General features: G+C 41.2%; 1 protein-coding gene across 50 annotated transcripts in view; it reads left to right on the top strand.

Moving 5' to 3' along the window:
- Positions 1-15,121, top strand: part of LOC144503924 (poly(rC)-binding protein 3) — a 153,280-nt gene extending 138,159 nt beyond the window's left edge. For 32 of the 50 annotated variants that reach the window (XM_078229007.1, XM_078229020.1, XM_078229023.1 and 29 more), the window contains 3 exons: positions 2,898-2,950; positions 8,383-8,552; positions 14,626-15,121. In XM_078229007.1, coding sequence (XP_078085133.1) covers positions 2,898-2,950; positions 8,383-8,552; positions 14,626-14,662 — 260 coding nt within the window. In that variant the 3' untranslated portion in view covers positions 14,663-15,121. The remainder of the gene's footprint in view (positions 1-2,897; positions 2,951-8,382; positions 8,553-14,625) is intronic. The other 18 variants (XM_078229047.1, XM_078229050.1, XM_078229056.1 and 15 more) reach the window with 1 other exon arrangement.
- Positions 15,122-18,766: the final 3,645 nt, after the last annotated feature.

Below are 18,766 nucleotides of genomic sequence, written 5' to 3' on the forward strand. Positions count from 1 at the left end.
GTTAATTGTTTCATGTTATATATAAATTTGCACTAAATAGCAAAATATGTAGTGCCTGTTTCCATGTTTGACAAAGTAATTTGAAATATCAGAAAGTTTACCTTTTTTAGTAAACTGTTTAATTTACAAACAAAATTTGGTTGATTTGATAAGTATATAAATGTCCTGAAGCTAACCTGCAGCAAAACAGCTACGCACATTTCTAATGATTTTCACAAATTCTACATGTCTGATGTATTAATGCAGTCTGACTAATGTCAAAATAAAGTAGCCAAATAAAAACAAATGACTTGTCCTGCATACTTAGCTGAATTTTTCCCCAAACCAGAAAGGTTTTGCAGTATTACAATACAGCGAAAAGAGACAATGGCTGATCTGATTGTACTTTGATAGCCAGGACCTTTGCTCAGCATGGAAGTTTCCTATAATGAGATGTTCCAGTTCATGTCCAATTCTAATGGCGGTTTAAAATAATTACAGGCGATAAACGCACGGTTTCTATTAACTGTCATGCAGGAAGCCGCAGTGCATGTTTTAGTCCTACTTTGCACAAAATTACATGCATTTCATCTTTGTTTCATGTCTAAAATATATAAATAATTAGATCCTGATCTCGATGCAATTTTAGTGCATGAGAGGATCTATTTGCCCATTGCACATGTGTCTCTTGTCTGAAAGCTATCCACTTAATCCCATTGTCATGCCCTTCATACTCTTGTAATTGTTTCTAAACCAAAAATTTATCCACATCCTTTTTTAAAGGCTATTTTGGTTTCTGGCAATCATATAATAGATTACGCTAAATGCAGTAACTGTTATAGAGTCTAATCTAAAAGCTTCAGCAAAGACCTACTGTGATCAGAGCAGATGAGTGATTTGCATAGAATAAGCTAATGACTATATGACATACAGTTAGAAGCTGGGTGCATATTCACTGTTGCTAGCCCTTGGGATAATTACTGCTTCTCATTATTGTCATTCACTTTAAATCATGTCTATCACTGGCTAACTGTGGTGCAATTATATAGAAATCTGCAAAGTTCAAAATGAAAAGTGCAACATTAAATGTGCCTTTTTAATTAATCCAGATGCACAGGGGAAGAATGCGACTGGACAATGAGCTTTCTCCCATCATACTGGGTGCTTAACATAAAAGACATCTTCCACAAGCAGACCTCCATCTCATGATCCATATCTGTGTGCTTGTTGCAAATGGAAAGTGCCCGAGCTGAAGGCTAGCAATTTACTTCACCACTGGAAATAGTCGAGGATTTCCAGCGAGGTTCCTCATCAGTTGAAAAATGCCACAAGAATAACGATTTACTTTAACCCAATTAACAATTACTTATGAAAAATAAACCAATAAGCAAGTTAGATCAGATTGAACAGCAAGACAGTAATTTGAGAACAATAACAATTTTTTGTCCGAGTTTAAACACATCCCGGGAAGGTGTGTTAGTTTAGATGGGTAGAAGCACTCTGGAGTTCATTATATAACGAGATCGAGTAGTTCAAACCAGCGCACTTAATATCTCAAGATCTTTGTATCAGTAGAAACCTTGCATGCCAACAGTTCATACATTATCCTGGTGAGACAGTCAGCAAACAGTAATAAAAGTAAATCTGAACAGTTTGCTTTGAAGCTAATGCCTAATCTAAGCAGTTGTCTTATTTTCTTTCACTGGTGCCTCGAGCCAGAAGGATTTTGGAAAATTTAAGAAATAGTAACCAGAACTTGAATTTTTTTTTAAAAACTAGGAATTAGCTTCACCCCAGTTTTACATGATAACATGTAAAAGAGATTTTTGTAATTTTGAAGGATTTCTTCTTCACAAGAGCTACCAAACAAATCTCAAGTTACTAATGCTTTTAATTATGCGCAAGATTTTGTGGACCTCTCTTTCCGTGCCTCTAATGCTGAGCATTTAAATCGCTGGCTTTGAAATTTACTGAAACCCTGCTTTTGTTTCAGCAACTCTTGGCAAGACCATTGTATGAAACATCTAAGTTGCCAAGCGCCCAACCTCTGTAAGGGCCAATCCTGCTGATAGAAGCCTTAGCATCAGCTAAAGATCTGCATTGAAAGTGGTCTTGAAATCTTCCAAGAGCCACTTTGTCCCTAAACTTATCCATTCCCCATAATCCCTCTTTGAAAGTGGAAATGTATCAGCCACCTAAAATCAAAAAAGAACAGATACAGAATACATTTTTCAAAAATGGAGCAGACCCTTTTAAAATCTAAAATGATTAAGATCAGAATTAATCTGAACATCTTTTGCAATTCTGCATCTCTGATCTGAAAAGCCTAGTTGATTAGTTGCTGCAGGACACATGACGTACATTTCTCAGCTTTGAAACCAAAGGAAATGCATTGTGCACATAGTATAATTTTTTTACAGAGGCTGCATTTCAATGTCAGATACCTGAAGCAATTTTAGTTTACATGCCTATTGTTTATTTTGCCATCTATTGTTTATGAAGATCCACAAAGTGCAACCATAAATTGAAATCAGTACGTAACTTGTACTTGCCTTTATAAACAGTTGCTGCATTACTTCATGGTGTAGTTTAAAACCACTTCATACAGGCAAAATGAAGCTCATATCAACCAGATTTGTGCAAAGTTTTACCAATGTGCAAATCCAATAAATCCTTCATTTCTACTCCAAAGCCAATTTAAAGATGTCTTTGTGAAAATCATGAAATGGGAGTCTGATTTGTATGTAGCAAGAGAAACTGGTCAAAGATCAATTTGACAGAGCATGAGAGAGATCAGGAACAAACCTGGTTGTGTGGAACTGAGCCTCTAATTCAAATGTGCAAGGCCAGAGGATTGCATTGTTGATAGCCCACGGCAATGCTCCATTGCTAATCATTAGTTCCTCATATTTCCTTAGGTTTGGATGCCAATCCCCCGGCCAGTACTCATGAACTCACCATTCCCAATGATGTAAGTGACTTCCTTTGGATAAAACTGTTATTTGAAACTCCTGATTATAAAAATATTGTCTTGATGCTGATGTTGACTATGACTCCTTGTGACTGAGTTTCTTCTTTCTTTCCCTTCATACTTTAATTTCAAACTACTTGACGGGCAGATGATCTACTGCATGGTTTTTGCAAATGCCACTCAGAAGCTGACTTCTAAAAGACAGTGAAGTAATCAGAAGTGATTTACTGCTGATTTTACTCTCTTGTCCTCATGGACAAGAACAAAGTTTCACAAAAGTAGCCTTCCTCTTGATTGACAAGGTAACTAAATCTGAGAATATGGTACAGTGGTTAGCACTACTGCCTCACAGCGCCAGGGACCCGGGTTCAATTCTGGCCTTGGGTGACTATGGAGTCTGCACGTTCTCCCCGTGTCTGTGTGGGTTTCCTCCGGGTGCTCTGGTTTCCCCCCACATTCCAAAGATGTGCAGGTTAAGTGGATTGGCCAGAATATATTGCCCCTTAGTGTCCCAAGATGGATAGGCTAATTAGTGGGGTAAATATGTGTGGTCTTGGGGATCGGGCAGGGGTGGGCCTTGGTAGGATGCTCTGTCAGAGACTCAGTGTAGGCTCAATGGGCTGATTGGCCACCTTCTGCACTGTAGAGATTCTCTGAACAACTATAACTGATCCTAAAAGATTGAGATGGAGATGTTTCAGTTTATATTTTAGTCTTTTAAAAAAATTTCAAAAGTATAGGTTTTATTGGAATTTAAAAAAAATTTAAACATCTAAGATATTATACGTATCAGTCGATAATTTTGAATATTGCATTAGTCTTAAAGACTTGATGTGTTCCCAAAAGGATGCAGTCCATATATTTTTCTAGCAGAAAATCGTATTCTATATATTTTGAACTAATTTTTTAAAAATCTATGCTGCACGCCAGAGGTTAAAATTTATATAAAACATGTTGCAAAACTAAGAACGCGATAGGTATCCATCATGACACTTCATAAGATAGCATTCAAATATAATTGAAAAGCATAATGCATTAAATTTGTTTGTTCCAACTCTAATCAGCTTATACAAGCTGTCTTCAGGAAATAGGAAAAGGGTTATAAAAACAATATTGTAGCATCGTATGCAAGCCTCAGATTTGTGAAGTATCGATAATGCACAATTGCAGTCGTTTCTTCAGGTTGTTAGAATATTACAACAGTATATGTTGTATGAAATTTCACACAAGGTTTGAGTCAAATTAATCTTGGCTACGTAACTTCCTACTGCTGAGTGTCTCCAAATTGCGAGTTTGTCAGAATTCACGAAAAGAGCAAAGGTTAAATTATATTTCACACAAAAACAGAAAAAGCTGGAAAATCTCAGCAGGTCTGACAGCGTCTGTGGAGAGAGAATAGAGCCAAAGTTTCAAGTCCCTGAAGATGAAGTTGTTGCAAGCCCAGTGGGTTTCTTCTCGATCATTTGAAGATAAATAAAGTCTCTGGATTTTCATACAAAATTGTGGCCAAGTTTCTGCAGAAAAGAGCAATACTCTGGCAGGTGGAATAAATTAACTCCTTTCTCGCTGCCGGAGTTGACTGGTATGTCAGGCAGGGTTCTGTACTAAATGGATGGTGGTTCTTTCTCATTGTTTGTCCCCGCCTGGCCTAAGATGTGATATATCAAGCTGGTTTCAATCATATAACCACATGGTCAATGCCTCTATTATCCCCACACATTATGCAATGTTATCAGTCATTGCTACACAATGGAGCGTGAATGGCAGCCATATGTGATAAACTAGCTTCTTCTTACCTCTTTGTTAGCTTTTGAGTTGACGGACACCGAATCCAGAAGACAATTTCAGAATGATTTGAGTTTCTGTAGGAGCTGTAAATCCCACCAAGAGTCTCGTGGTTTGAATGTCCTTTCAAGGGAGGCTCCTCCATACACAGACATTTACATTTTAATGATTTTTCAGAGACACTAGTTAGCCCTTGTCGAAGCAAAAAATCAGGAAAAGTCCCCTGGCCTCGACTCCCTTCTTGGGTTAAGATAAATTGTCCATATGTCATATTTTTCTTAAGAAGTAAAAATCTCTCTAAGTTCACACATACCACGAGTGTCACAGTGGTAAATAGTCTACATTTTCCCCACTGAGTGCCAGTGCAGTACAAATTTTGTACAATGAAGGTTAAATAATTAGGAAAGGTGTTCCTCATGTAACTCATTTTCGTGTATGAAAGTGTCTAAAGATATTGTGACAAGCTGCGCTGGAGAGATTGACTATTCACTTCTTTAACCACCTTGCTAATTAAAATTCTTTTTAAATTATGGGTTTTGTTTCGAGACAATAGTATAAGCCTTGGTGGTCAATTCTGTATTAAACATTTTCTAGTGTGGCTAAGGAGCACCAAGCGGTCAGTGTCCCATAGGTCACAGCTACAGGCGACTGCCTCCCAGTGGTCAGTGTCAATATCTACCATCTTCATGTTGTGCAGCTGCGGTGTTACCATCTCTGCAGTCAACCGCTGCCTTGTACAGGGTCACAAACCCTACATCTCACACACCCTCCCTCCTGCAGGAACTGGGAGGTTTGTGCAAATGCTGCAGGGGTGCTGGTGAGTGTAGCATCAGCACCTGGAACTTTCCAATACCAAGTGAGTCGATAGCTTTCAATGTGTCTTCAATAATCTAGTGTCTCCATGATAGACAGGCTCTCTGGTGTATAGAATTTCCTCAGTGGCCATGTTCTCCAAGGGTACAACTCTAGGTACTCCATTTATTAGTTCAACTATATATTGCAGTCAAAGATAACATCCCCCCCCCCCCCACCACCCTCCAGCCCTCAACCACGCACAAGCTCTCACTCACACACGTCTGTCCTTTTCAAGGAAGTTGGTTTCTTTGCTGGTGGGCATGTTTAACTTTTGATCCCATCATTCATGCCCCGAGCATTTTCTTAGTGGGAGGACATCTGGTTAGTTTGGCAAAGTTGTAACCAGCTAATTGGTGCAGCTCTGAGCAATCTGTTGGATTTTACTTTGAGCAGCTCTTAGTATGTGGAGGGCCTTCTCCCCCAGATTGCTCTGTAATTTAATGAGTGGATTGCTTGGCATCGACGCTGGGTTCCATCTCAATAATGTTGACCTCGAGCCAGTGAGCATTTTTCTGCTTTCGCTTCATATATGTTGAGTGCACAGTGTTGTAAATGGTGTCTCAAAGTATGTTCCATTTTGCTTCTGCACTTGTGTGGGAATGCCAAAGAGCACCTGTTATATTGAGTCAAGTAACTGTTGATCCCTATCTCAATAAGCAGGATGGCTTGCATAAGGACAGCCTTTCTGCTTTGAATGAAAATGCTTCTAGGATTGAAATCCTAACCCTGGTGCATGCCACAGAGTGATCTGTATCTAAAGCTGTTGAGTGAGTCACATCTGGTGGTGATCTGATCCACCTGGTGCCATTGAATGTTTCTATGACATCTTGTGGCATGTGGTTTGTTCTGAAAGAAAGTGTTTGTTACACAAAGTTCCGAAAGCAAAGCTCAAGTACTCTGTTCTCATTTCCCAAGCCATGATATCTGAGGCAGTGTGTGCACCCTACTCTTGCGTTGAAATTCTCCGTAGATAAGGGTATTCTGACTTGGGGACTTGCTGATAACAGTGTCATATTTGTAATAGAGCTGGTCTTTCTCCTCCATTGAAGCATAGATACCCGTGAGTTTAACTGGCCCCGTTTGAGTTGAGGGGATAGAGAACACCTTGAATTCATTAGTTCGAGGGGGAGGGGGTCATCACCCTACTCGTGTGTTTGCTCTGAGCTCTTACCCTGTCACATGTGCAGTGATTTTCTTTGTGATCCACTCAGCAAGCCTCTTGTGGGAAAGTTATATCGGATGTTTAACCTATCAAGTTCCGTGTGGATCAAAGTTAACTTGTGTACTACTGACCAGCTGCACATTTTCTATCAGTCCTGTGTACATGCTCCTAATCTTCCAGCTTGCCAATCAAGGGGTTGGCATCTTTTTGTTCCAGTTGCATCCCTGGTGCGATGATTCGATCCATCAGTTGAGGTGAAACTCTTAAGCTCCAAACATCCATTAAAGCAGATGGACCATAGCTAGTCAGCACTTTACTAGTCAGGTGCTGCATGACTTGAGGTGGGTGGTGGCTGACTAGTCAGACATGCTGGTGCCTCCCAATGTTAGAGACCCCCCCCCCCCAAGATTATTCCCTTACCCCAAAATACGCTTAAACTCGACGCACACAAATATAACCGGGACCCTCTTGTCTGCTGATTGTGTTGAAGGTGCCATACTGTTTTTGTGTGACAAGATTTAATGGTGTAAATCTATAACAGTATGTACAATTTCTATATAGAATATCCATGTGTAGATGCCTTGCATTATTTTGTAGAACTTGCAGTACAGAAACAAGCCATTCAGCTAAAATGGTCTATGCCCGTGTAGCCTATCGGCATACCCTCCCTTCGTGTACTTACTTAGCTTACTCACAAATACTATGCTACTCACATGGTGAGGGGGAAGGGGCCAAGTTGCACATCCACACTACACACTGGGTAAAGAGTAATTTTTAGCTGCACTTCCATAAGTATTCATGCAGCATCGTAGAATTAACTTATTCCAAATTCATGTATTTTTAAGACACAGATTAATGCTAGAGTTAAAAGCCTCAGAATTGCCCTTTATTTTTCATGTGCTGAGTATGTATTGTACACAAGCACATAGCACTATTACTGAGAGCATTTACAGAACCAAAATTGCTCAGTAGTGTTTGCTTATTTTCTGAATGTTTATATGCTCCAGAGCACCATGTCATTATAGGTGATATAACTCTGGCTGACTGCTACTGTGAAATTTCATCTCTCAGCATTGTGTGAGGAGAACCTGTAGTTCCTTTACTGCTTCCAACTAATTGGCTGTGGTCAAAAAGCCATTGGATAACTTTTCACCTAAATGTCCTCAATGCCAAGTACCTTGAGTCATTCAGTGTTATGAACACGGGGAGTCCTATTCATTGTCCATTAACAGCTGAAGCAACCTGTTGTTTTAATCCCCTTTTCCAAATAGACAAACTAAATAATACACCTTGGGAATCACTGCTACGTATTTGAAGGTTAATTTTTGGAAAACTTGCATCTAAACATAGTGAGCCAGGACTTAGTTGAAAGAAGAAATTGAAGGTTCATCAAGGTTTATGAAGTATACGTGGAACAGTGAGATGTGGGGTTGGCTGTCAAGGAGGAGGCAAATGGCCGATGGTGATCTTTATCATGAATATGAGAACAAGTTTTTTAGATGGGCTGAAATGCCTTTACCTCTGTCTGTTCCCGTTCTTGCATCTTCGGCAGCCTACGTTCAATGTTGCACTCTCTACCAGTTGGTTGGTTGTTTGACTTCATTTTTTTTCCCCCCAAATTTCTTTCCAGCTAATAGGATGTATAATCGGCAGACAAGGCAGCAAAATCAATGAGATCAGACAAATGTCTGGGGCGCAGATTAAAATAGCTAATGCAGCAGAAGGCTCAACGGAACGCCAGATTACTATTACTGGATCCCCTGCCAACATAAGCCTTGCACAGTACCTCATTAATGCAAGGTAAGAGAAGTTGGGCTACCATTGTTTGGGGGTGTGGGGAGGTCATCAATCCAGTTTATTACAGAGCCTCATTAACACCTGAGAGAAAGCGTATGCAATTATAAAGGCAAACATTACTCTCGATTAATGAGTGAAGCCCCTGTAATTGAGACCTTGCTGTTAGTTATGCAGAGCCAGCTCATGTTTGTAGATGCACAGAATATTTAGGACACTTCCCCAAAGGGCAGATTCTTTTCTTCCGAACATGCCTCTTAATTTCACTCTGTCCCTGTTGTGCCTCAATAAAATGACTTGTAATTTTCTCAGTCTTAGCTTGGGAGGGAGACTGGAATGCATATCACTGTAGGTGAGAGGAAATTGGAAACCACATGAAGGGAAGAGAGGTGATGAGTTAGTAATCGAATTAATTAGACTTGAGTGTTGCCTGATGTGGCTGCACCTCCTTGATGGTGCTATAACAGCAGTTGTCACAGCTCCAATTGATTTCACTGAGAAAAGTTAAAATACAGAAATGGTCTCTTTAATTTGCGTAGGTAACATTGGAGACATTATCTATAATGACAAGTAATAAATATTGAATTTGCCTAATCTGATCATTTACACAAAAGGGATGCTGTCAGGGCCTGAGATTCTGTCTATGCTTCCGTTTATCATGCACAACAAAATAGTTTGCAGATTTTTAGCATCAGGGATGCTGAATTTCAGGAGCATTCATGCTTCAGGTTAGAACAAAATGCCATTATCGTACAGAAGCTTTATTAGCCTGAATATATTGTAGATTCCTTACATGATGGCAGTACAGCTTTCTGATGTGTGATTCAGGGAGTTGATGCAAATAAAGTTGGTGTATTAAAGGTTGTCTCTGATCCAATGTCAGTAGCAAGCAAATCAAGCACTTGGTTCGGCGTTAGTTTGGAGATGGTACCATGAACCTACAATTCTGCACAGTTTAACAACAGAAACCATGCATCAACCAGTGGGAGGCGCACAACAAGGGCAGTCATGCCAATGTGGTAGAATTTGCCATGAAGTGCAAAGCAATGGGGTAGTTTTTGGCTGCTTGGTTCCCCTGAGCAGTTCTACATTCTTGCAGGAAGCTGATAGTGTTCCTCACTGCTGTCAGCTTTTGATGGTCCACTTTGGTAGAAGTCAATTATTCTATTTATTGTAACCTTCATGGGTTAAATGCAGTTTTCTGCAGTACTATCACTGTAAATTGGAATATTCAGTCATAAATCCCACAATGCAGAAGGAGGCTATTTGGCCCAACGAGCTGCAATGACAGCAATCCCACCCAGGCCCCTTTCCCGTAACTCTGTGTTTATTCTGCTAATCCTCCTAACACTAAGGGTCAATTTAGCACGGCCAATCAACCTAACCCGCACATCTTTGGAGTGCAGGAGGAAACCGGAGCACCCGGAGGAAACCCACGCAGACATGAGGGGAAGATGCAAACTCCACACAGGTGACCCAAAGTTGAGATTGAACCCGGGTCACTCGCGCTTTGAGGCAGCAATGCTAACCACTGTGCTGTCCTAAATGTCTACCAGAACTTTTACAGGCTAAAATATTTTATTTATGGGAAAATAGCACAAGTTTAATCAGCAAAAATTATTTTTAGTGAAACCAGTGAATGTAGCAGCAGGAGTAGAAACTCAGTTGAAAGAGAATTGTAGTTGATCTAGTTGGATATTATTGGTGGTATTATTGGGGTCATTGCTTTAGATTTGAATGCAGGCGACGTATTGTCAACATTTGTACACAACCCAGAATTGGGAGCACTATGTAAAGTCACTGTCTGTGAGGACATTGTAAGAGTTTTAACAACACCAGGTTAAAGTCCAATTTAGCATGGCTAAAAGGACATTACCAGATTATTAGGATGCGTTGATGGATCGATGTCAAGTAGTATTTATGGAAAAATGCGAGCTTATATTGGGCGAAAGAATGCGAGGAAAATAAATGGTAAAACTTATAGAAGGGGAAGAGAATCTATTAGCTTAGAAACACAAGGGAAAGGCAAGGTGAAAATGCTGTGCTTTCATAAAACGCAAGCAACATGTCGACTCCTTGATTTTATACACAGGGGCCTTGAGTATGGACATGTTGGCAATGCTAAACCTACACAAGTAATAGTTGGGCTGCAGCTAGCATATTGGACACCCTACTTCAGGAGTGGGATAGATTAGAATTTAGTAAGATGATATTAGGGATAAGACTTCAGTTATGAGATGCAAGAGAAACCAGTGCTTTTCATAAGTGGAGATCTGATAGAGGAGTTAAAATTATAATGTAAATGGGTTAAAAAATATTTCCAATGATTAATGAGCCAGTAACTAGAGGTTATGCATATAAAATGACCACCAAAAGAACATGGGGTGGGATAAAGCAGAGGGCAATTGGACATGAAGCAGCTTGCCATCAACAGGCGAAAAAACCAAATCCATTTTTTTAAAAAGTGGATAAATACTTGGGAAGAAAATTGAACATACGGCGGAAGGGCAAAGGTGTGGGATGAAGTGCCAGCTCTTTCCAAGATTCTGCAGTCACAAATGACATCCTCATATGGTGTGATTTCCTTGATTTATCCCAATGTGTGTATACTTATTCTCCTGTGACAACAGGTTTTCCTTCTCCTCATCCCCTCATTGGCCATTTATTTAACCTTTACACACTTGCTCCCTAGAAATTCCTTTCCAGTTTCTTCTCCCCTTGCCGTTTTGCTCCCAGTTATGAAAAGTTTTGTTTTGGTTACCCCTTCATTTTTTTTTGTGCTTTAAGCTCAAGTCAGTATTGACTATTCTCCATGTAGCAAATGCTTTGAGACCAAATTGTATGCAAGTGCTGCTTGTCTCGCACACTGCTGGTTTGCTCCTTTAGAAGGAATGGCAGTATACCTAAGTTCACTGTACATTTTGTGCTATTGACAGCCCAAGTCCATCAGGTGACTCTTGCTGGAAGCTACGTCCAGTGTTCCCCGACCCCTCCCGCGGCGCTCATTCTCCAGTGCCTTGGAGTTTTGGCTGAGCGCCAAATTCTCCGTTTTCACCAGCAGCGGTGGCAGGGGGAATGACATTGGGGATTCCGGTCTACATGTGTGTGTTGTAGACTAATAATCATACTGCTTCAGTTGTAATGCTGTTCATCAGCTTGCTATCTTGGATTGTGCATGGGCAAAGGCCCAGCTAACAAGGGGCTTTCCTGAACGGTATCCCAGAGTGAGTTGACACTGTTTGAAAGGTGGTCTTATTTGGTGATTTCTTTGCAGGATAATTAGAAGCTGGAAATACATAATCCATCCTAATGCTAATTTTGTGGGCTGCACCTTAAAACCTGTCATCAAGTTATTGCACAGACAAACTGCTGCTGCAGAATGCCTTTCCCACCACAACCTCAAGATACTAATGTCAAAACTGCCTTTCAAACCTGAGCAAACATTCCAGTACTAGCTGTGTGCGCTTTACATGCAGTCTGACGTTGGAACACCTCATGAAGCTTAATGTTTTAACATTGATTTGAAGAGACATTGATAAATGTTAAGATTTACCTTGAATATAAGTTTCACTGAATCCACACTGCTGTCCCTAACCTATAGCACTGCAAGTGACTAAATGTGCTGCTGAAAACATTGCACTGTGTGGCTGACCAGTGCATATTGATATGTACAATCTTAAAAATAGGATCTGCTAGAATGTAAGTGCATGGTCAAAAAGCTACTCCAGATATGTTGTTCTGTGTCTTGTACAGACCTTTTCAAATACAGTTGTATTTGTCTTTGGAATCTATTATTTATATTGGAAGGCAGGTTCCAAAGTACAGGTCCCAGCTACAATTAATATTTGTATAGACAATTTTTCACTCACGCGTGTTTAAAAGGCATGATCATGGCTTTCTTTGGGCACAGGTCTTTGGCCAGGTGAGTTTTGCACTCCAGTTGTCTGAATGTTGCCCTGGATGGACTTGTCATTTAATCTAATGACGGAGTGAACAGACCCTTCTCTCTGAAGGAAGCTCTGGGGTTTTGGACCAGTTACTCACCTTAAAATGTTAGTATCAGGGGAGAGTGAAGGTCAGTGTAAATCAGAGTTGGAGAAAGTCTTCATTTCTACAGGTCAGTCCCAGCAATGATATCACATTAAAAAATCTGCACAGACTGGAAATCGAAAATAAAAACGGACGGCATTGAAACTACCTGGCAGGTCAGGCAGCATCTGTGTAGACTGAAACAGTTGACATTTCAGAGTGATGGCCCTTTGTGTAGCAGATGCTAAAGCTGCGGCAGTTTTTAGCAGGTATCCCGAAATGGGCAGGGGAAAGAACAAGAGGGAAGATTAGTGGTGGACAGGAATGATTAAAGGGATGATGGTGCAAGGCACAAGACGTTTTAATGGGGCAAATAAAGAAACAAGATGGCTGTGGAGGAAGTTGAAATGATATTAGCATTCTCACTGACGCCATCTGGAAGGAAGGGAGCAGTGGTTATTATAATCTGAAATTGTTCAACCTGATATGGAGTCTGGGTTTCAGTTTAGTTTCATTGGAACAGTGCAGGAGGCTGAGGACGAAGTGATGATATTCCTGAGAACTGTGAAATAGATTGAGTGCTTCAACGTACTAGAATGAAGTGCCTTCTATGAATGGGATTAAAATTCTATTGAGCTAAGTTGGTTTGCTCATTTGCCCTTTTAACTTAGAGGAAAGAGCTATCTTCAACGCTAACCACTGTAGACAGTGGTGAGAACAGGCACATAAGTACCAGTCTGATGCTGAAAATAATTCTCAAAAGTGAACTAATTATAACAGTGAGTAATGACAGATTCTGATGAGGGTAGCAATTCGTAAGGAACCTATATAGATCAGGTTATTAGTAATTCATCAAATCATGGTTAAAGTGATGTTTCCAATGCTTGTCTTGCTGGGAGGGGCATAAACAGGAGACGAGCGACTTCACTCGGTGGGGTTGGGGAGCAGAATTATCGTCAAGTTCCAGTAGCCAGATATAGAGGAGTTGGGTGATGTGGAATTAATTTCCTGCACCCTTGGCCATGGATGATAGCTGGGGGGAATGGGGAAAATAGCACTTAGTTTTTTCTTTGGAACAATCCAATCAGAGCATGTACTGGCAAGCCTGAAAAGCATATTCCCCTTGTTTGCTTAACTTGAGAGTTACTGTTGCTTACTCAGTTGGTTGCAACTTCCAAAAGTTGAGCAGAGAAGCAAAAATATAATTTCCCAGGTTGATGAGAAAAATCACTGCTGAGCAGATATTTAATTGACATTTAGCCAGATACAAGTCTCAGTTCATTTTGACCAGTATGTGAAAGCTACATCTGTGGATATTCACTAAACAGAACCTGTGCTTCAAAGGGAGTTTGCTAAAAAGATACAGGATTTGACATTATTCAGTGAGGCAAGGTGGCACAGTGGTTAGCACTGCTGCCTCACAGCGCCAGGGCCCCGGGTTTGATTCCCGGCTTGGGTCTGTGTGGAGTCTACACATTCGCCCCATGTCTTTGGGTTTCCTCCAGGTGCTCCGGTTTCCTCCCACAGTCCAAAAGTCGTGCTGGTTAGGTGCATTGGCCATGCTAAATTCTCCCTCCATGTACCCGAACAGGCGCCTGAGTGCGGCGACTAGGGGAATTTCACAGTAACTTCATTGCAGTGTTAATGAAAGCCTACTTGTGACTAAGGAATAAGCTTTAACTTTATTATTAAATCCATCAGATTTATAGGAAATCAGTCTGTAGAATTATTGTAGCTTGCTGAGTTTGAGAAGTAAATGTTGTGGCCTTAATCACAGGTTTGTTCCACTTGAGCTTTATCACAAGAATAACATGGATGTGTTTAAGTGAAAGCTGGGTAGGTATGTGAAGGAGATAGCCCATCAGCACATCCTGTTGATCCTAAGATGAAGTGAGGCACGAGAGTGCTTGTGTGAAACCCAGGCGCTGGCCTAGATCTGGGCTGAATGTCTTGTTTCTGTGAAGTGAAATTCTGTGTAACTGAAGCTCATTCAAAATTTTTATTGATCAAATTGTGTTTTTTGTTTCCCCCTCCCCTCCCTCTGTTCTAGGCTAACATCTGAAGTTTCTGGAATGGGCTCACTTTAATGGTTTCCTCATCTCCCCTCTGCTGTTTGTGTCATGTTACCCACCAACATAAACCACAAGCAACCTGCTTTCACACCCTGTTTGTAAAATTTGTATATTACCCTCCTGCCTCATAGACAATACTTAGAACGTTAAATTTCAAGGAATTATTCTAAAGTTCTTTTCTAATTCCAAACCTTTCTGGCTAGACCCTCCTTTCCCATTGCTTCATGCTTTAATGTAGGTTTTTGGTTCCACATTTAATTAAATTAACTATTGCTTGCAAAAAAAAAAATGTATTTGCAGACTATTTCCTCAGTATAATTTTTAGTTCAGTAATTACTGGTAACATGATTGCAACCTCTTTTTATAAAAAATAATAAACCTTGATGTAATCCAATTATTTGTAGTTGTTCTATTTGGTTATAATAAAGGAGGGCACATGACTGGCTATGTGCTGAAATACAACCTATCACTAAACATGTTTGGCCTGTCTCCTCTGTTATCAGCTACCGCGGAAAAGTACATATCTATTGCATTGCAAGGACCTTGCTGAATAAATAAATCTTTTAGACACAGTAAGGATCAGCATCATTATAGATCCACGGGCTGGGCCAGGAGTATGTAGATAAGGCAGGTGAGACGATGTAATTTTTAACTAGGTTTATCCCCAAGGAGTGAAATGACTGCTTGGAGCAGTGGACAATAGTTGAGATTATTGTCCATGGAGAGCTGGTTGACCAGCTTGTGTGGTGAAGAATAGCAGTGAAGATACACTGGGACGGTGGTGGCAATGGGCTTATTCAAGAGGGGGGTTTGGACTGATGGAAAAAGGATGTTAAATGGGGCGAGGGATTGCGGCAGACCTGATAAGAAAACTAGGTCATTATGGAGTGAAATTAATGACCACTCTCAAGAATATTGGACATGCAGAATTCCACCACCAAAAGACAGTGGGTGCAGGGATTTTGGCATTCTTTGACGATATAACTAGTAGAGTTGACTGAGGAGAACCAGTGGATGTGATTTATTTAGGCATTCCGAAGACTTTTGACAGTGTCAGATATCAGAATATGTAAAGTTAAAGCGCATGGATTACAGGTAATGCCATGAGATGGAGAGAAAGCTGGTTAGCAGATAGAAAGCAAAGAGTTGGCATAAATGGATCTTATTGGGAAGCAGTGACGAGGATACTGCAGGGATCTGTGCCAGGACCCCAACTGTTCACATTATATATTAGTGATTTGGAAGAGGGAACTGAATGTATTATCTCCAAATTTGCAAATGATGCAAAGTTGGGTGGGAGGGTGAGCTGTGAGGAGGATGCAGAGATGCTTCAGCGTGATTTGGACAGGCTGTGTGGGCATCTGCATGGCAGATGCAGTATAATGTGGGTAAATGTGAGGATATCCACTTTGGTAGCAATAATAGGAAGCTTATTACTTGAATGGGTGTAAATTGAGAGAGGTGGATACTCAGCGAGACCTTGGTTTCCTCGCGCATCAGTCACTGAAAGTAAGCGTGCAGGTACAGCAGGCAGTAAAGAAGACAAATGGTATGTTGGTCTTCAGAGCGAGAGGATTTGAGTATAAGAGTAGGGATGTTTTATTGCAATTGTATAGGGTGTTAGTGAGGCCACACCTGGAGTACTGTGTGCAGTTTTGGTATCCTTATCTGAGAAAGGATGCCCTTGCTATAGAGGGAGTACAGCGAAGGTTTACCAGGCTGATTTCTCAGATGGTAGGTCTGTCTTATGAGGAACGACTAAGTCAGTTAAGATTATATTCACTGGAGTTTAGAAGAGTGAGAGGGGATCTCGTAGAGACTTATAAAATTCTAATAGGATTAGACTGGGTAGATTAAGAAAGAATGTTCCTGATGCTGGGGGAGTCCAGAACTAGGGGTAAACCTTTTAGAACTGAGGTGAGGAGAAATGTATTCAATGTGTGGAATTCACTACCAGAAAGTAGTTGAGGCCAAAATGTTCTGTGATTTCAAGAAGAAATTAGATATAGCTCTTGGGGCTAAAGGAATCAAGGGATATGGGGGGGAGGGGGGATCGGGATATTGAATTTGAGGATCAGCCATGATCAAAATGAATGATGGTGCCGGCTTGAAGAGTCGAATGGCCTACTCCTTCTAGTTTCTTCGACATGTTTAAGAAGCAAAATTTCTAAATTCCAGGTAGGTATGGATTTCAATGGAAATGGAGCAAAGGCAAGTAGAGGTACAGATCAGTCATGATCTAAACTGAATTATGAAACAATAGACTCAAAGTTACTCATGAAAAAAAAAACAATTTCTGGTCATTAGCTTATTGGGAGCTTACTGTGCGCAGACTGCCTGCCACATTTCCCACATTCTAACAATCTTCAACAATACTTAATTGGCTATAAAACATTTTGGAACACCCTGAAATTGTGGAATTTTTTAATGCATCAACAGAAAATACTGAAAAAACTCCAGTCTGGACAGAGAAGCAGATGTTTTGGATCTGTGACCATTGATCAGAACAGAGGGCATTTACAAACGTAATAGATTTTGAGCAAGTGAAAGGGGGAAGAGGGAGAAGTGGAAGTGTGATAGGGCAGAGCAGAGGAGAGAATTATTGGCAATGTTTCGCACACAATCACAGAATTGTTACAGCACTGAGGGAGGCCTTTCGGCCTATCGTGTCTACTGGTTCTCCGACTGAGCAATTCACTGGTAACCACAGACTAGCCTGTCTCTCAACATGTCATTGAGTGCAGACCCAAACTCGCAGTGTTCAGCCATTTGTCTTAGGCATGCTGTGAACACCGCTGTTGACTCCCCCGGGACTCTCGTCGTCGATTTAAATTTGTAGCGTTGCGTTATCACCAAGAGTTTCGAGTGATAATGTCCCTTGATTAATTCCACAAGCTCCTCAAATGTTTTGGAGTCGGGGGCATGTGGGGAAGTCCGGTTCCTTATCAGGCTATAGGTTGGAGCCCTGCAGACTGTTAAGAGGATAACAGACTGCTTGTCTTCCCCAATTACCTCCCCCGCCCCCCACCCACTGGATTTCACTGCTCTTCGAAAAAAATAGCACAGGTGATCAGCATACTGTACCTACTGCTGCATCTTGGGCTCAAGTGAGTAGTTTTCCTCATAATGGACATTTTCACTGCTAAACGAGTTTACTCCAAAAGGTTTTCCACACTAGGTCTGCTCTCTGGATTTCTGCAGCAATAGGTAAGCACTCCAACTGATCCTCACCGCCAGATGTAGCTTCTTGCAAAGATAGGTGACCATCAAATAGATAACAGATGAGCGATTTATTAAGGTAAGTAACTATATACAGTGTGTGTTATAAAGGTGTCTATACTCCACGACTCGTAACAAAGGAAAACCCACACTCATAGAATCCCGACAGTGCAGAAGGAGGCCATTCGGCCCATCAAATCTGCACTGACAATCCCACCCAGGCCCCATCCCTGTAACCCCATGTATTTATCCCACTAATCCCTCTAACCTACACATCTCGGGACACTAAGGGGCAAGTTAGAATGGCCAATCCACCTAACCAGCCCATCTTTCGAGTGTGTGAGGAAACCGGAGCACCCGGAAGAAACCCACACAGACACGGAGAGAACGTGCAGACTCCATACAGACAGTGACCAAAGCTGGGAATTGAACCCAGGTCCCTGGAGTCGTGAGGTAGCAGTGCTAACCACTGTGCCAGCCCCAGGATTCACGCACTCTGGGCAGAACGGTGGCACAGTGGTTAGCACTGCTGCCCCTCAGCACCAGGGACCCGGGTTCAATTCCTGGCTTGGGTCACTGTCTGTGTGGAGTCTGCATGTTCTCCCCGTGTCTGCGTGGATTTCATTCAGTTTCCTCCCACAGTCCGAAAGACGTGCTGGTTAGGGTGCATTGGCCCTGCTAAATACTCCTTCAGTGTATCCAAACAGGTGCCGGAGTGTGGCGACTAGGGGATTTTCACTAACTTCATTGCAGTGTTAATATAAGCCTACTTGTGACACTAATAAGTAAATTTAAAACATTGGCCAAAGGTATCACGTGACCCTCCAAGAGCTTGCCCTTGAAGGGTAATGTTACCATACTGTTAACCACTCAATCTGTCCTGCCACCTTCAATGACGCA

Source organism: Mustelus asterias, chromosome 14 (genome assembly GCF_964213995.1).
Source record: "Mustelus asterias chromosome 14, sMusAst1.hap1.1, whole genome shotgun sequence".
NCBI classification, from domain to species: domain Eukaryota; kingdom Metazoa; phylum Chordata; class Chondrichthyes; order Carcharhiniformes; family Triakidae; genus Mustelus; species Mustelus asterias.